The sequence below is a fragment of the Zingiber officinale genome, chromosome 4A, assembly GCF_018446385.1.
Source record: "Zingiber officinale cultivar Zhangliang chromosome 4A, Zo_v1.1, whole genome shotgun sequence".
Classification (NCBI taxonomy): domain Eukaryota; kingdom Viridiplantae; phylum Streptophyta; class Magnoliopsida; order Zingiberales; family Zingiberaceae; genus Zingiber; species Zingiber officinale.
This window is the reverse complement of record NC_055992.1, coordinates 152,277,477-152,299,254: the sequence shown is the minus strand read 5'-3', so window position 1 is coordinate 152,299,254 and position 21,778 is coordinate 152,277,477. Positions and strand designations below refer to the sequence as shown.

Sequence of the window (21,778 nt, the reverse complement as noted above, 5' to 3'; positions counted from 1 at the left end):
AATGACTAAGTGTTCTTCTTCTCTTTTCTTAAAAAATATATTAGTTAGTATAACATCATATGCTATCACAAAATCCAATATAGAGTTTCCTTCTTCATTTCTTGTTCCAAACTCATAAACCTCATGCACCTCATATTCCTCATTTTTTACTCTACATGCTTAGTTAGATCGTCTCCTATTAAAATCATTTCATTTCACGAAATATTTTATAATACTTCATCTAGGTCATCCCAAAATGTTAATTTGGTATCTTAATCTAATCTTATTTGAGGTACACGTGTGCTAATTATATTTATAATTTCTTTTACCTCTGCACAAGTGTGTGTATATATATAGTTAGCAAAAGACGACTACGTTCGTCCCAGTGCCTATGCTAATTCGTCCTAAGATCAACATAGAGAAGGTAAATTACGGGGGCTACTAACTTTTGGAACTGACGCATAAAAAAAAAATTTACCTTAGATGCATATAGGAAGGGGCAATGGAGTACTATTTAAAAGTAGTTTTTGGCAATTAATCAAGAGATCAAATAAAATGCATGGCCCAACCATGATCAACTATCTTTTGACTCCCAACTAATAAACAAAGAAAGAAAAAAATAAAGCTGAAAAGGAGAGGACAAAAGGACCATGTACTAATCAAGTAATACCATTTTCATTAGTTCACACCGAATATAAAGATTGTATCAAGATTGTGTGATCAAGTGGTGGTTGGTGCCAGTTAATTAATTACTAACTAACCTCTTCACTTCTTTTAATAATTCCTTTCTGAAAAAAGTCTGAATGAATTGTTAATCTCTTCATGGAGTTTGGAGCATCTTTAGTTTCCTTTTTCTCTATTGTCTTTTAATCTTTTATACATGGCCCATGCATAAATATTAGCTTTAACATAAATCCTTATCAATAGAAATGAATTGTGATTAGCATTCCCACTTCAACTTCAGGTAACAACAGAAAACGACATATGACCTTTCAACTGGAGGACGCACTGTTGACAAAGGTTTAAAAGCCGCCCTTCAAAGTTGACCCGCAATATTCATGCAGTGCTTGAATCAACTACTACAAAGACTTTAAAACCACAAACGATATTCTATAACTTACACAAATCACTCTACAATGTCAATCCAAAGACAGAGAGATTTAAATTCCTATATATTTATAAAAATTATTTAGATCTAACTCGCTTACCATTAAACATACGATAGACCGGTGGCACGGGCTAAGTCGACTTGCTAGCCGACTGCACGGACCTTAGCTTGATTGTATATTTTACATTTAGCACCCCGACATAACTAAAATTTAGACAGGGAGGAGAGGCACACTGAAACTAGTAAATTTTCAGTGAATTTTTCCCCCCATTTTTTTTTTCTTTCATTTTGAAAGATGTTGGTGGGCCAGGGTACGAGAAATGGCGCAGTTTGTACCGCGATGCGTCGTCTCGTACACCGGCAGCTCGTCTCTGTAACCGCCTCCTCCGCCGGCTTTAAACGCCAGATTGTCCAGTTCGAACAGATCGGAGCTCGAGTCGCTCATCTCGTCTTCCTCCTCGGCTTCTTCCTCCGCCTCGAACCTTCTCAGTATGTCCTCCAGCTTCTGCCTCGCCTCCTTCCTCCCCTTTCCCTCGTCCGCCGCCGCCTCGGACGGATTTCCGTGGCACATCGTCTTCTGGCCCTGCGGCAGGCGGTCCACCTCCATCACCACGCTCGCCGGGTGGAACCTCACCGATCTCTTCGCGCCCTCTTCTTCCGACGCCGCCGCACGCCGCGAGGACGGCGTCTTCACGAGGCACGGCCGGGAGTGCGCCGCAGGCGCGGACCAGGGAAAGCCATCGGCGGCGGTAGGCGGGGGCTTCGATTTCCTCCGTCTCCCGGCGGCGTTGGCGAAGAGGGAGTTAAGGAGGACGGCGAGGCGGGATCCCGGAGACTCCGGGGCCTTGGACCTTCGTCCCAGATCGCGGAGTCTACTCCGGATCGAGGTCGATTCGGTCCTCTCATGGTGGTTATTCGCCGGCAACGAAGCGGCTTGCTTCGTCGTCTGGAGAGTAGATGGATGAGCGGACGACGAGCGACACGGTGGTGGGGCAGTGCGGATCGGTCGGATCTGGGGTCTACGACTCGCCGCCGAGTCGGGCTCGGAGGAGGAGGAGAAACCGCTGCAGCTGGAGTTATCAGAGGAGCTGGAGAATGAGATGGGCGGCAGGCTGCGGGGCGAGACGAACACCGTTTCCCTCGCCGCCGCCGCCGGAACTACTCCTCCTTTGTCGGAGTCGTCGATGGAGCGGTATATGACGTCGAGCAAAGTGGAGGAGAAGGATGGGCACTCATGGCGGCGCCTCGCCCGCTCCTTCTCCAATCTCTCCATCACTTCAACAACACTACAATTTGAAACAAAACTGTTTTATACTCGATCAAAATCAATTGTTTTCCTCAGAAAACAACGCGACGGCGACGGCGACAACGACGAAGAAGAAGAAGTGGCGATGCCTCTGCTTTATTCTGGCGAGCAGAGTGCCTCACTCACGCGCGTGCTTTTGCGGCCGTTTTATTGATTGATTTATTTATTTATAAAGAATTATGTCTTTTTTTTATTCAGGCGTGACCGGATGAAGCTAAATATCGGATCTTCGCCCGCTTTCGATTATAGACCTGTTAACACTCTTCATAGTTTTATATGCCGTGCTTGCTTTTTTTTTTTTTAAAAAAAAAGATAATTAAAATTACACGGATTTAATTTAATTTTTATTTTTTTTTAATTTTTTAAAAAATGATTAATTTAATCGATAATTCTATTACTAATTATAGTAACTTAATTTTTGAGACAGTTAGCTCATGATTAGGAATATATTTGTTAGAATATAAAAACAAGCGGAGCAATTAATTTCTTCCTCTAGCGGTCCCACTCTCCATTCGGGTACAAAATCGCATTAATTAGCAGAAGAAATCAGCAGAGGTTGGTGAGGTCGCTTTAGACGGTGCGGTCGCAGGAGCAGCGTTGGGTTCGGAGAAAGCGGGGATGCGCACGGAGATACGCCAATCTTCTTCATCATTAACGTTTTCCCTTTTGTTTTATTTTCCACAGATAGCATGATGCTCAGATGTCAACTAGGGTGGTCCCCATCCGATCCTAAGCGGGTTACTTGCTAGCTAGCTAGGGTCTGTCAGGCTACCGGCGGGCACTAGTTGATAGGTCAAGTCTCAGAGGGCCACGTACCCACGGAGGAGACCGAAAGGTCGAGTCTATTAGGCCTGAAGATAATTAACTCCCATGACTTTTACTAATCATTAAGACTCTAGTCTTTTAGGGATTATAATATAAAACTATAACTTCAGAAATACGAATCACTTGGGCTTCTCTCCCAGTCATATTATATATCATCCTAATCTCTAGCTTAATTCACCAGTTAGCATTAATCATAGGTTAATTAAGCTGTCAAGTGTGGGACGTTAGGAGAAAAGGAAAGGGACGACTGGCTTTTGTTTCTTCTTGAAACGAAGAACCAATATTCTGGGGATCCAAGAAAAAGCAAAAGAGAAAAGCAGAAAAAGGAAAATTAAATGAAGAGAAACGAGCAGGGGATCGAGGAGAGACGATCCCTAGGAGTGTGGCAGAGCTAAAGAGGAGGAAGAACGGGACCATACGAGCAGAATGAACAACGCTAACATTAACAGTCGCTGACAGTGACGTATCTTCTTCTTCTTTCTTGTTTTTTTTTTCCTTTCAAATTTTACTCTTAGATTTTCTTTGATTTGATTGCCAATTTATCTAAACTTTATTTTAGAGCAGACTGCGAGAAACAGATGGCATAAACCAGTGAGCTTCCCGTGATTACCATTAAATTTTATTAAATGCTTTACAGTTCAGTGTTCTTTGTCATGTTTGTTTAAAGCAAATTATCTGGAAGAAGCTAAGAAGACCCTGCTCATGGCTATGTACTCCTCTCACTTCGCTGCGCCACACTGCCTGCATGGGACCTTAAGATCCTTCAAAGTGCCATTTCTCTTCTCCCTGTGCGATCCAAATCAGTAGGCAGTGGCCATGCATGCATGCATGCATGTGTGCTTCTGTTTCCATATGCAGCTGCAGTTGCCAGAATGAATGCAAAAACTAAATGCCTATCGGCAGTTGTACCACGGTAAGAACGCAGCAATGAATTAACGTTCTGGGTTCATTCCTCAGTGTCCCTAGATATCTCCCAAAACTAAGAATTAAGTTATAGAAAAGATGATTACGCTTATCCAAACGTCCTTTACAGTTCGTGCCTTCCTTAGCTTGCAGGAGAGGAAATAATATTAATTGCTAGCATTAATCACTTTCATGCATAAAATCAAGTCCATGTTGTTATTAAATTTCTCTCCTGCACGCTGCTGGAGATTCACTCAGTCATCACAAATGCATTTAATAAGCATGAACAGTAAGGTCAGTGTTGTAGCTGGCTGTAGTGGAAAGTTTAATTCAATAGTAATCATAGACGACATTTCATCAGTCTTGTTTTCTACGGTAGTAATTGAAGCGAATTAAATTTTGGTTTATATAATTTATAAACAAGCATATGACATAGACACAAATTCAATTTAAATAAAACTAAACCAAACCAATAATTTAATTTTGATACAGCCTGAATTCAATTTACATGCAACCAGATCATATATATAGACCATATATGCTTATGATAGTCCTTTCAAAGCGGTGCGATAGTTGAAATATATGATGTTATCATATGAAATTTTGGGATCGATGCACCATGCCTTCCCTATATATATAAAATCGCGTCTCCCAAATCATGTCAAGATCCAAAATAAAAGTTTAGATGTGCTTAAACTTAATATAATAAATTTTATATATATATACACACACGTTCAACAAAACAACTACAAAGATAACAAAAATTATATATTATCCTCGGTTTTTGACGGTCTCGACTTTTTCATATGAAAAAAAATAAGTCAACAAGTGTTGCTCTTGTTGGAGGAGGATTATAGTTGTTCTTGGTTAGTTGGATAATAAAAGAAGGGAAAAAGAATAACTATTGCTGAGGAAGAAGAAAAGAGTTGTTGTTGTTGTTGTTGTTGTTGTTGGAGAAGGAGAAGAAAAAATAACAAAGTTATAATTGGGAAGAAAAAAATAGTGAGAAGGAAGGAGAAAATCAAAAGAAGAAGAAATCAACGTGTGGAGGATTGTAGGTGTTGGGAGCCAAGTTGTGTACGTGGAAGAGAATAAAAAGAAAATAAAAGTGAAAATAGTTTTTCTCAAAAATTCCTATACTTATATTAAATTGATTGAATCAGTTTAATCCAATTAAATTTGATTTGGCCATTATTTGACTAAATTAAAACTAAATCAACTCCGGTTTGGAGCAACATATTTTTTATCTTCGCGCCTAGCTTATAGATTTTGTTCGACCACAATTCAATTTTAGATCATCATTTTCAATTTGTATTTGATGATTATGTTCCTTTATTTATTTATTTTTGATAAAAAAATCCAATACTTAATAAAAAGGAGCATCACATTAGAGTCAGGCCCGGACCTGAGCTGAGGCCCAGGAGGTGCTCGCCTTAGGCTCACTTCCTAGAGGGACCTAAAAATTAATAATTTGTTAGGTTTGGAATTTCCTATTTAGCTAGCTTTTACCCAAGCTGATCCTCTCATCCTCATCATCTTGATTTCGCCATGAGCTCCTCCTCTTCAAGGGTACTTGTCTCCTACACGATCGGCAATAGCTGCCTCTTCGGTTTTGAATTGGTATCCAGTTTCTATTTGGGTAAGTTTCTATTTGATCTATCTAGCTTTTGCATTGGTATCGCTTCCTTCTGGTTTTGTTTGGAAAATAAGGCTTCCTTTTGTTCCCTCTTTGATGGATTGAATGACTATTTGTGAGTGTTTCTTTACTTCTAAGTAGATATGCTTCTTACAGATGAGATCCTTCGCAAAGTTCCATCTACCTCACACTATGAATTAACCTTTTTTGATTTGGATGCGTTCTTTTACGAACGATTATTGTCCTTATATTGTCTGGAACTAATTAGCATGTATATGTCATGGTCCCTACCCCATTCTCATTCACTTACTGGCACTAGTTTGTTGCCCTTCACACTGATTGCAATTGTGATTGCAATATAATAGCGGTGTATAGGTGCTTTCTTCTCTTCTCTCGTATGCGCCTACAATCATATTGTACTTTATGAAGCTTAGTATCTACCTCTGTTACTTTTTCATGGGTCACTTTACAACCTATTTGGAATGATATGGAATTCAATTCCTTTTAGAATTGGAATTGAATTCTATGTTTTAGAATAATTTTTTAGCTAAGAATTGATATGGAATTCAATTCCAATTCCATCAAACAAGGTAAAAGTAAATCACACCTCTTTATGTGTGATTTAGATAGGGAATTCAATTCTCTATATTATGTCCATTGTGCTCTCGTTCTCTCTTCTTTGTAAAAAAAAAAAAGAAAAAAGAGAGAAGGATAAAATGGTAAAACATAAGAATCCCATAACTTAAGTTGCAATTCATTCCAAACATGAGAATTGAATTCAATTCCTTATGGAATTCAATTTATAATGGAATTCAATTCAATTCCATGACTTAAGTTATTTCCAAACAGGGTGTTAAAGATCATAATAACTTCTGTTTTGCATTGACCTCAACAAATTGTGCTCCTCCAGGAACACCGTTCTCCCCTCTTTGTCTACAATAGAGCATTAAGAATGAGATCAAGCTCAATTTGGAAGACACTTTCCGATTTTAATCTTCAACTAGGTTAAAAATCAAGGTTTTTTCCAAGGAAGAAATAGATTGAAGAGGAAAGATTAAATCTTCGATACGATCGAGGGGATACCTATAGGGGAAGTGAAGTGGATCAATTCGGCATAGTCGATGACACAGAGTTCTTCTCAAATTACATACGACAATAAAAATCCTAAGTAAAGTTCCCTTCTTTTCTAAGCTAAACATGTTTTTTTTTTTAATTTCTTGTCTTTTTTAGTTCTCTTTTCTTTTACTTTTTATTCCTTAAGCTTTTTCTCTTTTCCCCTCTTATTATGTATTTATTTCTTGAACATGTGTTTTTTTTTATTTCTTGTCTTTCTTCAGCTCTCTTTTCTTTTGCTTTTTATTCATTAAACTTTTTCTCTTTTCCCCTCTTATTATGTATTTATTTCTTATAATGTATTCTTATTTCTTATCTCTTACACATTATTTTTTAAAATATTTTAGGTATAATATATAATCATTACTCCAAAATATTTATCTGGGTCTTAAAAAAAGAAAACAAAGAGAAGATACACTTATTCAAAGTCAGACATGAGATATTAATAAATGCTTTAATATCAATAACAAAATGGTTAGGGAAAAAAAGATTAAAAATATAATGGGTGTTAAATAAGAAATTGTGAATGACTTAGATGAAAAAGATAATAATAATATTTTTAATGTTCAACCTAAAATTATAGACCAAGAGATTCCTTTGTTGGTGCAATTATCCTCAGGTTAAGATTGACTAAGTTGACTAAGCTCATATTCGAGCTTGAGTTTCGATATTTGACAATATTTGAAAGAGAAGTCAGGAGAGGATCGGATACTTGACAAGGATAACCCTAACTGGATGTTAGACAATAAAAAGTCCTAACTAAGGTTAGGCAAGGGAAAATCCTAATTGGAGGTTAGGTAACGAAAAGTCCTAACTGAGGTTAGGCAAAGGGAAATTCTAACCAGAGGTTAGGCAAGAGTGAGAAGTCTACCGAGTGATTAGTCCTAACTTGAAGTTAGGAAAAGGAAGTCTAACGGAAAAGGTGACAAGAGAAAAATATAAATAGGTCAAGGAGGACCGGATACTTGGTGAGAAAATCTAAATGAGTTGAAAGTCTAATAAGAAGTTGACAAGAAAAAATCCAAGTAGATCAAGGAGGATCATACACTTAGTGAAAAAGCCCTAGTATGTCAAGGTTGACCGGATGCTAGGCAACGAGAAACTTCAATACGTCATGAATGACTAGATGTTGGCCAACAAAAGTCTTGGTAGATTGAGGTCAACTGGATATCGGGCAAGACATGATTTCTATCTTGAAAAGGCTGAAATTAGGGTTAACAATAGATTGATGGGATTCACCAATTGATTGACAAACCCTAAACTTGAAAGTTTAGCTTTTGCTGCTCAAACCAACCGGCTTAATCAATTGAACAGAGTCGATTGAGTGTTAATTGATTAGTGAGGATCTCCAATTGATTGGGAGATGGTTTCACGAAGCACGGTAAGTGTTGGAATCGATTGGAGTAATCAATTCAACGTGGTCTAATCGCAACTGATGAGCATTATTTTCTCCAGAACATAAAGGTTCTGAATCGATTGGGGCAATTGATTGAGAGGTTTTCATGAAGAGCATAGGATGTGTTGGAATTGATTGGAAATTTGATTCAACAAGCGTAAATCGATTGGGGTAATCGATTAGAGGCTCTTCATGAAGAATAGAAAGTTTAAGAATCGATTTGGGCATTCGATTAGAAGCTACCGAATCATTTAGAGTGACAAACAAATCAATTGGATGGTTGAAAAAGAGTCGTTTTGTAAGTTTTGAATGGTTGAGCTGACATGACAATCGATTGGGGTAAGCCAACCGATTAAGAGGCATCGAAGGAACCTTAGAAAAGGGGTTTTGGTGGAGTTTCTTCGATGTCGATTCTTGATATTTTGGCGACAATTGTGGCTGCACTTTCCAAATATCAAGAGGCTAACCAAAGTAAGAAAAGAGTACGCAAAGGGTTCATTGTTACAGAGTCATTTTCAATTTTATTTGTAATCTTGTTTATGTGTCTTGTTGTATTTCTTATTGTATTCTCATACTTAAGTTTGTACAAGGCTTCTCTGCCTTCAAGAAGGAGATTTTCATAGTGGAGCTATGAGTGAAGAGTGGACCCTTGGATTAGTCACCTCGAGGAGGTAGATATCAAGTAAAATCCTAGCATTAACATTGTGAAGATTGTTCGCTTAAAGTTTCTGCTACAAATCAAGTTCAAAGAAGCGAAGTAAGATTTCACCCCCTTTAGCTCTCAAGTATCCTAATAAGTGGTATCAGAGCAATGTCATTCTTCATTGGACTAATCGTCTAAAGGAGCAAAAAACTAGAGAAAAAAAAAGAAGTCGAAGGTGAAGCCCTAAAAATCAACAAGTTAAAAGACTCATCAATTGAGAGAGTTCAACTTCAAAATGGATTTTCGAGATTGATTAGAATTTGTCATTCGAGTACCTCCATTATTCAGAATGGGAAGCTTCAATATATGGAAAACAAGATTAGAAAGTTTCTTAATGGTGGGCATAGAGCAATGGTTTTCTCTCATGGAAGGATTTGAAGCTCCCGAAGACAAAAAAAGGGAGAACCTCTTCGAAAGAACAAATGGATCGAAAACCAAGTCAAGAGATCTGAGACAAATGATAAGTTTTTGGTTAATTTGTTACCTAACAATCTCTTGTGCAAGATGGGAGAATATCAAGATGCTAATGAGCTATGGAACAAGTTGACAAAGCTTCATGAACATCCTACCTTAATGCAAAATGAAGCCAAATCTAAAAAGGGAAACTCATTGAATCAAGAATAAGAGGTTTTGAAGGTTGAGAGATGCTCAATATCTGAGGATAAAATTGAAGAGGCATTCACCTCAAGGATTGAGGGGGAACATATTTCATTGACACCTGAACTAGAAAAAGTGTCTACCTTCAGATCAAATAAAGAAGATTGTGCCACCCTTACAAGTAAAGAAGGTATAACAATTTCGATTGTTAAAAATAAAAATTATATCATATGCTTTGAATGTAGGAAAAATGGCCACTAGAAGAACAAGTGTTCATAATTAGTCAAGAAGAAGACTAAAATGACACCTAAGGTGAATGAGAGACCAAGTGAAGGTAGATCCTTGATAAAAAAAGGTTAAAAAGCACATTGTGTGCTTCTTATGTAATCACAAGAGACATTATTAAAATCAATGTTCAAAGAAGAGACTTCATAGTAAGAACAAAGAAGGAATCTCAAGTTAAAGGGAAGCTTTTAGGAGCAAATCTAATGCACCATTAGTTAATGGTATTCCTTCGTATCATGAAACATGCCATAAATAATTTTTATAATTTTGGTGTTATTTATCATAAAAATAAAAAACATGATAATCCTAAACAAAATTATAGATCATATCATGCTAGACAACTTTACCTAAGGATAGGAAAGTAGAAAATAATTTAAGCAAAAATAGATATATGCCTATGAAGAAAAATATCCAAGGAAATTATGAAAAAAAAATAAAGTTTGAGGAATTAAGGATCGAAAATTAAGTCTTAAGATCAAGACTTGAAAAATTGGAGAAAACTTTAGAGAAAATGACAAATAATGTCAAAGGGTCAAAGAAGCAAAACCTAGGTTTGGGAAGCCAAGACTCATTCAAGGGCAAGGAAGGTTTAGCAAATATACAAATGTAAAGCCAAGGAAAATATGTCACACCCCGAGGGTATACTTTGTTGGAACCTTGACGCCGTTAGAGAGGGGGGTGAATAGCGTCTCACCCAAGTCATCACTTCCTACACTTATTAGTACGTAGCGGAAAACAAAATACAAAACTAACAAGAAGAAAGTTAAACCCTATAAACAATAAGGAAAGATAACAAACCGTAACACAAGGCATTTACATGGTTCAGAGATTAGTGCTCCTACTCCACAGCTGTTCGTAAGGTGAACGATCACGATCCGTCAGTGAATGACTCTCCAGAAAATCTCCGGCTAGCTCAATCTCCTGTGGGTGTAGGTGGAGAAACCTCATCACAATCTTGATCACATACACATGGATCACACACAGGAGCTTAGAAGACTACTAATAGGGGTTAACCATCTCTATTTCGTCAATCATTCCCAAGCACCCCGAGCTCTATTAAATAGAGCTCGGGTGGAAAATACCAAACTATTTTTCCGCCACCAGTCGACTGGTATAACCATCAGTCGACTGGGCATAAGTGAAATTCGACCGTTACAAGCCAACGGTCGGCTACTAATCAACTAATGAAAATATCAGTCGACTGCTACAGTAACACTACAGTACTACTACAGTAATGCTACATTACTGCTACAGTACACACTGGAATTTTACCCTGAGTACAGTTTCTCATGCACTCGTCCTTGCCCGCACAACCTAGACCTAGCCTTCTAGCCTCCTCCACCAACCTCGCGTCCCTCGGATGTCTCCCCGTCCTTCACGCCTTACCTTCTGGAGCTTCCTTCGGCCATGTCCTTGTTTTTGGGTCTTCCTTTTCCAAGAGGCCGCGCCTCCGGGACTTCATCCATTACCAAGTTACACTTGGACTTACGTTTCCAAGACTACATGCTTGGACTTATACCGCCAAGACTCACCCTTGGACTTTCCTCATTTGTCAAGATCACACTTGGACTCTCCTTGTTGTACCTGTATCCTGCAAACTCACAATGCATACCAAGTACAACAATAAATCTAACTTAAACCTTTGCCTAAACATCAAAAATTAGGGTACCTAGATTGCTCCAACATACTTGTCCGCCAAACCGGATGGTACCTCCTAGTGACAATATGAGAAATACAATACCGAAGTCAAATCAAGCAAATTATACATCGATGAAAAATAAAAACGTGCTAACTTTTTAAATACTAATGTGTGTATATAGACATGAACATGTGAACATACTAATCTACACAAGATAACAATTATACTATTATAATAAAACCTTATAGATTCTATAAAGGAAAAAAAATAATAAATAGTGGCAATGGAATAGAAAAAAATAAAACAACTCAAATAAAAATCCAAACTCGAGTCGGATGTTGGGATATACCTGATGCAGTGTGTGCTAAAAATACATTTCATAAATATGTACAGTGAAAGACTTAATGATAAATAAATTAATTTATTACATCACACACACCATATGTATGCAAGACATAATCGTGCAGACAAGATAATAAAATAAAATGAAATCAAATAATAATTATTCTAGGTATACCTTACGAATGACTTGTAACCAAAGGGCATTAACTTTTTACGATGTTATCGAACCTCACCTCTATTCGTATCCACGCCGAGCTCTTTAAGACAACTCTAAGAGAATAAGCTTCACCTTTAACTAAATTAAGTTGGTTCATGGCTAAATCAAATAGGGTCCAACTCTTTCATAAGAGATGTGACTCATCCGTGCTTCCGTTTTGACAAATATTTTTATATTTGTCTTATGTATGGTCTAACCAAAGATTTATATCTTGATCTGAGAATCATATTCTCTAACTTATTTTACGTCTTTTAGAGACTCATAGTATGTGTGACCCAATAGGTTCATCTTGGTCGTCCATAATTAACTACTTAATTATGAAATGATCATGAGTAACACCTAATAGTATATCATAATCTCCAATTAATTAAAAAATCACAGTTGATTTCAGAACTAATTCTGCACCCTTCAATAGCTATAGTGAGTCGTGCATCATTCCTTTCACTCATCTTATACCTACTTGGTTTAGGACATGGTTTATGTGTCTGCCCCCACTAGGCCAACTACGTCACACCTAGCCCAAGTAATACTTCCTTATTCTACGGATTCAAATTACTTATACATGTGTACATGAGTCCTATACTCTTAACATGTAATGTTTTGGTCAAAAACCCTGAGTAATAATCCTAACGAGTGGTCATAGGATATACGTCTCCTCACAAGAAGCGGTGAATCCTCTGTAGGCTATCCAAAAATCTTCAGGCACTTTGACTTATACCCCAATCATCTTGGGTATGCACCTCCAAGAGATGTTTGCTTAAGATGTCAAAGTACAAATCTCCATGATCAAGATGACTTGTATACCTCAAGCCAAAGGAAATTTGCACTCGAGCTATAGTAAGAACTTCATAGATATATCCATATATGTAGAGAACCATATGAAGTCTTACAGCAAGTCACTCTAATGAACTAATTATCATAACTAACATCCACATTTAACTCTCGACATCCCAATATCTCCAGCTAGTAAAAAATAGCTGTTTGGCTAAACTAAGGAGTATAACCCGTGTTAGTCTTACATAATTGATGATGTCTGAATGCACCAATTCGATGACTAGAAAAATTTCAATACATTCATAATTACACATATAGAGATAATCACAAGTTGTGATCCAATCACATGCTATGAATTGTATTGCAGATATTCAGTAAATGAGTTTAAGACTATTCAAACATATAATATGTACTCAAATAGTGAATCTATATTTATCAAATAAATAATAAAATTATAAGACAATTATCTTAGGACATCCTTCAAAATCTAACATGGGACCAGCAGTCAGAACCTCTGAGCAACACCACACAACCTCTATCTGCTAACTTGAAAGTCAAAAGAAAATCAAAGGGTAGTGAGTACAACAACTCAGTGGGTATAAGAAGATAGTGCATGATACTATATATATAAGGAGACCAAAGGAAGCAGTCTTAGGTAATGAATACTTACTATTAAAGTAAGAGTACCAACATAAAATCATCTACTAAACAATCCATAACCAACAATGAAATCCTTCTTTGACCTTCTATATTAGGTATATCCGATAATCGAGAGTACATACAGTACATCCAAAAAAATCACCTATATAAACTCAGCACATAATAAGCATATAATAAATATATAACAAGTACTAACTATACACAAACTAACTCATGCTACCACTATCTAATCTAATGGATAGTCAGGGTCACTATCTGTGGGCAAACTCATGCTACCACTATCTGGTCTAGTGGGCAGATAGGGTAGGGTAGTTATCTTGCTCCTCAGCTACTAACTGCGGGCGAAATCATGCTGTCACTATCTAGGTTTAGTGGACAGTCAGAGTGTATAAATAGCAATGCAATGCAAATTAAATAAGCAGTTGCAATCCATCCAAGGAAATGCTCTTCAAGCTACCTTACAATTTAACCTCACTAGTGTATATATATGAGCCTAAATAACAACAAAGTTCTAATAGGATACTTGATATCCTATACTACAGTATTACTACCTAAAGGCACCAATATAAATAACAATAAATGGCATGGATAGCAATGAGACTGTATGAATATCAAATAGACTAAATGTAAGGGCAAGTAATAAAGTATCAACTCGAGAAGCAAATAGAGTGGAGTCAAGGTAAATAGTAACTGTTGTCTAATCAATAAACGAAAATAAATAATCATGCACTTAGATCAAGAAAACTATAGAAGTCAAAGCAGGAACTACCCACCTCTATTGTAAATTATCTAATCATCTTCGCATCAAGGGGGATCCTCAAGCTCAAATCCTACAAGTATAAAATACAAAACAAATCTAAGAATTCGTAATATGTGAATCCATCAATCTACCCATCCGATTAGTAATTTTATTTACTACTAATTAATGACTTAATTTACTCTTAATTGATGTCTAATCAATTATCAAAATCAATTAATCCTAATTAATCCAATAAACTTCATTTAAATGACTCTTAATTAACCCATTTAACTCAATTGGTTGAACTACTTCAATTATCAGTTGCATCAATTAATCAATATTAATTCATCAATTAATTTGATTAATTAACCAACCTAATCATTAACAAATAATATAACAATTAATATTAAATGATCCATTAACATAATTCATTAGGTACCTCTTGATTAATTAATCTACTCATTAATTAATAGATCTGTAATCTATTTACTCACCCGATTAAATTATTAATTAACTAAAAATAAATCCATTAATTATCAACATTATCAAATCATATTAATTCACCTAATCAACCCTTCAATTAACATATTAGTAATCAATTAATACTATCAATTAAGCAATACATTTACCTAGATTAAATCTTCTTCTTGATAGTGGTCTCAGGGCAGTGGGGGCTGATCGACAGTTGGCAGCGTCCTCTTCTCCGGCGGTGGCTCAACGGCTGTTGGCATGCAATTGTGCCTGATCCCGTCCGGAGGCTGAGTCGGACGGAGGTCCGTCGAGGTGTCTCGATGGTTGACGGAAGGTCGTAGAAGATGATTCGGCTCCCACGGGTGGCTGACGCTGCTGCAGGACCCTGCGCACACTCAGACGATCTCCCCTCCCACGTTAGAGACCGAAACCCAGGGAAAAAGTCCCCGGATCCGGCCCTCCGACGCTCAAGTCAGGTCCTTTTTCCCCAGAAAGAACAGAGAGAAGCAGAAGGAAAGACCGTTGTGGAAAAAAGTGACGAGAGAGTGTGTGCGCGTACGTGCATACCAGGAATTTCTCGCCTTTTATGCCTCCCCCTTCTGGAGCCTGCCATCCTGTCAGAAAAAACGTTAGACGCTGGGCTTTGTCGCCTAGTTCCGGACACCTGTCGTGCTGCTATTTGTCGCGCCAGCATCTTTCCGTTTAGGAACCTCCGCCTTCGTACATGATTTTGTCCTGTAGTGGGGGACAGCTGGCAGGCTACTACTGGTTATGAGGGCATCTTTTCGTTTTAGGAACCTCTGCCTTCGCCCGCATTGTTGATGTGTAATGACTCTCCTCGACGGACCGTTGAGATTCTCCGCGCCCGTATTACTTAGCTCCTCCGATCCATTGTATCCCTGCACCGGCCTGCACCTGTGATTCGCATTTCCAAGCCTCCAACTCGCAGACCTGCAGCCCAAGCTGTCTAGACACAGCTACGCTGATCTTCAACCTGCATCCTGCACTTTGTACTTCCTGGCCCTCAACTGCAGGTCTGTAGATCGGGCTGCTTCTGATCAGCTCTGCCGATGCCGACCCACTAGCCTATACTTCCTGTTCTTGGCCTCTGCTTAGCTTTGCCGATCCCGACTTGCATTCTGCGCTTTGTACTTCCTGGCCCTCAACTGCAGGTCTATAGATCGGGGTGCTTCTGATCAGCTCTGCCGATGCCAACCCACTGGCCTATACTTCCAGTTCTTGGCCTCTGCTTAGCTCTGCCGATCCCGACTTGCATCCTGCACTTCGTACTTCCTGGCCCTCAACTGCAGGTCTGTAGATCGGGCTGCTTCTGGCCAGCTCTGCCGATGCCGACCTGTGACCTGTGTGCCGCCTGACGTCTTCCCTCGCCTTCCGACTGCTTTGCCCCCTTGATCGATCAGCCTGCCTGACTTCTGACTATCGCACCTGCTCGCCTTTAACCGCCCCGTCAGCCTAACCATTGACTGCCACATCACCTTGACTATTGACCACCACGTCCTCCTGACTTTTGACCGCCACATAGCCTTGACTTTTCCAACCCTTTCCTCATGGGCCCCTCCATTACCAACCGTATCACAAGCCTCCCTCACAAGTCTAGTCGAAGGAGGACGACAGTCTGACTGACTAGACCTTCGCATCTCTCTATGACATCAGCCTATCTCTGAGACCTCAGCATATCTCTGTGCTCCTGCCTCAGCACATCTCTGTGACCTCAGCATATCTCTGCGCGCTTTTGCTTCCTGCGTCACGCACCAACTTTTGTGTCGTGTCGCCTAAGCTTTCACATCAACCTTTGTGTCGTGTCGCCTGGGATACCATGCCTCCTTTATTGCGTCGCCAGCCGCTTGGGGTGCCGCGCCCACGCAGTTTCCTTGACTTAGCTGCTACTCCTCTTTATAAGGAGCCTTAAGGTCGCTTCTCCATGTTATCCCCTCTTCTTTACGCTGTCTTACCCGCGTTCCGCCAACCGCTTCCCCACATGATGCATTCCCCTCCCTCTTCTCAGGAAGTTGACCAACCACCCTCCCGAACGCTGGTGAACGAACTCACCACGCTACTTGTCTCGAGAGAGCGCGAGCTAAATAGGGTGTCTCAGGATCAAGATCGCCAGGTAGCTGCCCTGCGTTCCATGGAAGACCAGTATCGCCTTGCAAAGTACTGCGTGGATGTGGAGAAGATGAGGAAGGAGCAGTGCCAGGCTAGCCTGCAGCGTCAACTTGGTCTCCAGGAACAGGTGCGTCGAGAGCTTGAACGGGAGCTCTCCCTCCTTCGCTCGGGCCTCGAGGATAAGCAACGCACCATCACTCAGCAGCAAGCGGTCATCAGATCTTTACGCGCGGAGCTGGCTCGAGCTGTGAACGCCCCTGAATCTCCCGACAGGTCTTCACGCGGAAGTGTTCACTCCCCAGGGCCAATTCCTTCCCCGAGTCAAAGCTGGCCTGGGGAATAGTTGTCTCAGTGGCTCCTTTGCCATACGGCGTTCCCGCTTGTGGCCTTGGCTGTATCGCCTTGTTATTGGATTGTGCTGCAATGCTTGTACATCCGTCCCCTTTTGGCCAAGTTTCTCCTGCTCAATTTTCATCTAGCAAGTATTTTTAGAAACTGTTTCGTAGGTAAGAGTTAAGAATTGCTTCATGATTCTTTTTCACGTGTGAATTTGAGATAACAAAACCGACATAGAGCTTAAGACTTAAAATTGTAATGAGTATGCAGAACCTGATTATGTAGTTAATACTGACATCCTAGGAGTAGGGTAGATGACACTCCGCATCCTTTGCCCTGCGTATTTGCTGCATATTTGCAATTTGCATAACATAAAACCTGGCGTAGCTGACCTGATTATAGAAAATGCTCCGCTCCAAGTGAGACACATTCCTCAGAAAAGTAGTCCGGTACAGGCACCGAGCTCGCTTATGATTTTCGCAGAGGAGTTGCTTTTTGATCCCCGCGTGGGGGGCCGACCTAAAAGGTCGTTGGGCGTGAGAGCAGAGCTCACTTATAACTCGCACTGGGGCGAGAGTCTGGGACTACCGACCTGAAAGGTCGTTGGGCGTGAGAGCAGAGCTCACTTATAACTCGCACTGGGGCGAGAGTCTGGGACTACCGACCTGAAAGGTCGTTGGGCGTGAGCACAGGGCTCACTTTTAATTCTCGCATGGGAGCCGACCTGAAAGGTCGTTGGGCGTGAGAGCAGAGCTCACTTATAACTCGCACTGAGGCGAGAGTCTGGGACTACCGACCTGAAAGGTCGTTGGGCGTGAGAGCAGAGCTCACTTATAATTCTCGCATGGGAGCCGACCTGAAAGGTCGTTGGGCGTGAGAGCAGAGCTCACTTATAACTCGCACTGGGGCGAGAGTCTGGGGCTACCGACCTGAAAGGTCGTTGGGCGTGAGCACATGGCTCACTTTTAATTCTCGCATGGGAGCCGACCTGAAAGGTCGTTGGGCGTGAGAGCAGAGCTCACTTATAACTCGCACTGGGGCGAGAGTCTGGGGCTACTGACCTGAAAGGTAGTTGGACGTGAGCACAGGGCTCACTTTTAATTCTCGCATGGGAGCCGACCTGAAAGGTCGTTGGGCGTGAGAGCAGAGCTCATTTATAACTCGCACTGGGGCGAGAGTCTGGATACTCCGGTCTGAGACCGGTGACGATGGCGCTGGTCCAAGACCAGTAATGATATTCCGGTCCGAGACCGGTGGCGATGGCGCTGGTCCGAGACCAGTAATGATATTCCGGTCCGAGACCGGTGGCGATGGCGCTGGTCCGAGACCAGTAATGATACTCCGGTCCGAGACCGGTGGCGATGGCGCTGGTCCGAGACCAGTAATGATCCCCAAACGGCAAAGGCCTAGATGCATCACTCTCTTTCGCCTCCATCCGTGCCGGTCACGCCGACCTCATTACTTTAGTTAATCTGGTCGCTATTGCTAGCTTTGGGCGTACTCATTTGTGTCGCGCTTCTTCTCAACCCCTGGGCCGCTGTGCCCTTTGCATCTTATGGTGACCCCGCAGTCCTCGCGACGCGCCCGGTTAGCTGCTCAGATCGGGGCTACCCACGCAGAGCTACTTGCTCGGCCAATCCACACGAGGAACACCCCCGCAGACCTGCTTGCTACTTTTCTGGTCTGACAGTCGCTTCCGCTGCCCTATCTTACCTACGGCCCTTTTAAATTGCTTAGCTTTTGCAGTTTCATGAAACTTCCTGCCTAACTTCGGGCCTTTCACGAAGAATGCTTCTTTCTTTGAGGCCACGCCCCATCATGATTACCTTGCCTTGTCGACATTTAATGTGTTCCTTCTCGCGATGACACCTGTCTGGCGCCTTTACTGCACACGCCTCCTGACGCCAGTATCTGACCCCCTCTTGCACCCTTCGGCGCTTATTTCCCATCCGACAGCGTTGAGGCGCGTTGCCCCAAAAGGATATGCGGCTCAACTCTCGATGTTTCCTAGGAATGAATGGGCTTTATAAACCCTAAAGGCAGTCCGCCTTCCTTACCCCGACGCTTCACCATCCTCCTCCTCCCTTCGTTCGCGGCCGTTTCTAGCAGTGCAGCTCCTCGTCTTCCTGCTTACGCCTGACCTGTGACCCTTCTTGTCCTCATCCCCCTTACCTGCTTGCTCCTCACAGCCATGGATGGTAAGGACCCCCTCTAGTATTCGCATTACATTTCTGATTTAGACCACCACGACCTGTTTGCACTGCAATCCAACCTGGGGGTAGGCCCGGCATATGAGTTTCGCCTTCCTTCGATAGACGAACATCCTTCTTCTCCCCCCGAAGGGTTTATCACAGTTTTTAAGGATCAGGTCTAAGGCGGTCTTCGCTTTCCGCTACATCCTTTTCTTTCTGAGTTGAGTCAGTATTGTGGGATGGGTATCTCTCAGTTTGCCCCCAATGTGTTCCGAGCAGTCTGCGGAACCATCATCTTGTGCCGCATTTACCAAATCCCCTTGACTGCTAGACTATTCCATCACTTTTATTCCTTCCGGCGAGCCGAGGCGGGGGTATTCAATGTTCAGGCCAAGCCAGGCCTTAAGTTTTTTGACGACCTACCTTCTTCCAATAAAGGCTGGAGGTCACGCTTTTTCTTCCTCAAGCCCCCTGCCCCCTTAACGGGCCCTTCTCAATGGCGTTCTTTCCTTGCTTTGGACTTCCCATCGCATGTCCACGAACCTGCTTGCTCCGCAGCTGCGGACAAGCTAAGAGGTGTTGTGGTTCGCCTGTCTGTGCTGATGCTGGAAGGCATCCTGTATGTTTTTGGCCTTAGTCCTGTCCCTACCAAAATTGGAGCTCCTTTTGGTAAGTTGTTATCTTCTTGTATACCACTCTTCGCTAACTGAAGTGCTTTTTCTTCTTATTTCCGCAGTGGCCGCGATCCTCCGTTCTTTTGCTAGCAAGGAGACACCTGCGGTGGCCGTTCTACAAGCTCTGAACGAAGAGCTAACACAGGGTCTACCCTCTGCTCCTGCTGTCGCCTCCGGTTCGCCGCTTTCGGAACCCCGGGCTTCTGATGCGGAGGAGGCTTCGATGCTCGTTGAGCCACCTGCACTTAATCCAGTGGACTCAGCCCTGCCTTGCACCTATGACCTACCTCCGGCTGAACCATCGCCTGCAGAACCAGTGTCTTCTCTTCCTCCGACTATGAAGCTGCGCCTGACGCGCAAGGGCAAACGGACTGCCCCAGTCCCCGCAACTTCTCCTCCACCTCCTCGTCGTCAACGCGTACTGGACATCCCTTTCCCCACCAGGTCCTTGGATACGAGCTCAGTCCAAGAGGCAAGCTTGGTCCAGGAGAAGACCTCTGATCCGGAGGTGGCAGACCCACCGTTGGACCTAACTGCTTCTGCGCCGATCCAGAGTATGTTCTCTGCCCCGCCTTCATCCTCTGGCGACCAGCCCCCAGGCCTACCGATGCCCTCCGCGTCTCCTCTCATAGCGCCTCCGAGCCCAGCCATGCCGCTTCCGAACCTGCCCTCTACAGACCCAGCCTTTGAAGCGTCTTGGCGGCTCCCTTCGGAGACTGATCCGGCCTACGCGCCCGCTGCTGATTCGTCGTCCATCTTTGGTAGGGTTGACTTCTTTGGGGACCTGGCTATCTCATGGCAATCAGCCAGTGACCAGTTCTGGGAGAGCTGTTCCCCTATGGGGGAGTTTGATCAAATTGCTCGTTCTCTGGTGGCGGTAAGCTTTTTCTCTTATTTTTCTTGGTGTCCATGTGTCTTCGTAACCCCTTTTCTCTTCTTCTGGCTATTTACAGACCTGCTCCGTGAGTTTGTGCGCCGTGCAACGTGCGGCCGAGCTTCAGCGAGAGAACGTGGTACTCAAGGCTCGTCTTCAGCAACTGGAGCACCCTGCGGCTTCCTCTGCTCCTCCCGAGCCTTCTCTGGGAAGCTTGGATGCCTATTTGCGTGCCATCGGGGAGTCTGCAGCCTCTGCTCGGACCATTTCCCATGCTGCCTTCGATAAACTTCTACAGCTAGAGGCGGCCTTGAAGACAAGTGAGTCTTCCCTGGCTTCTGAAGTGGATCGTCGTCAAGGGCAGTCTCTGAGCTGAAAGCCAAAGAGACAGAGCTGCTCTCCCAATCAGAGGAGTTGACGCTTCTACGGCAAGGTCAAGAGCTCTTGCAGATGAGGCTGGCCGACGCCCAGGCCCAGGCTAGTGCTGCCGCTGCCCGAGAAACAACTACACGGGCTCAGTGGGAAGCATGCCAAGCCACTCTCCAATCCTTGCAAGAGGATCTCGTGAAGGCTCAGGAAGCAGTGTCTCAGGGTCAGAGCGATTTGTCCTTGGCCCGCGCCGAAGCTGAAGAGAATCGGAACGGTTTGGAGGTGTACCGGGCTGGCGAGTCAGAACGGCTGAGGGCGTACAGACTGGCCTACGTCCGCTCCTCCTTTTTCCTCCATAAGCTGGGGCGGTGGATGGTCTTGTTGCTCTGTCATGGAGCCGCTGGTGGGGTTAGACAAGCCTTTGAGCAGGGCTTCCTTCGCTTGGCACCTCCCGCCACGTTCTTGGACACAGCTCGCCTGACCAGGGAATTGCCGCAGGACACCTTTCCCTCT

General features: G+C 42.5%; 1 protein-coding gene across 1 annotated transcript; it reads right to left on the bottom strand.

Annotated features, from left to right (window-relative positions):
• Positions 1–1,068: 1,068 nt before the first annotated feature.
• LOC121973802 (protein BIG GRAIN 1-like) lies at positions 1,069–2,546 on the bottom strand. The gene has a single exon (XM_042525153.1). It carries the CDS (start codon positions 2,358–2,360, stop codon positions 1,371–1,373), a length of 990 nt encoding a protein of 329 aa, XP_042381087.1. The 5' UTR covers positions 2,361–2,546; the 3' UTR covers positions 1,069–1,370.
• Positions 2,547–21,778: the final 19,232 nt, after the last annotated feature.

Bases quoted from the DNA above. Each gene is read 5' to 3' on its own strand.
- LOC121973802 (XM_042525153.1), bottom strand. From the start codon at position 2,360: ATGGAGAGATTGGAGAAGGAGCGGGCGAGGCGCCGCCATGAGTGCCCA.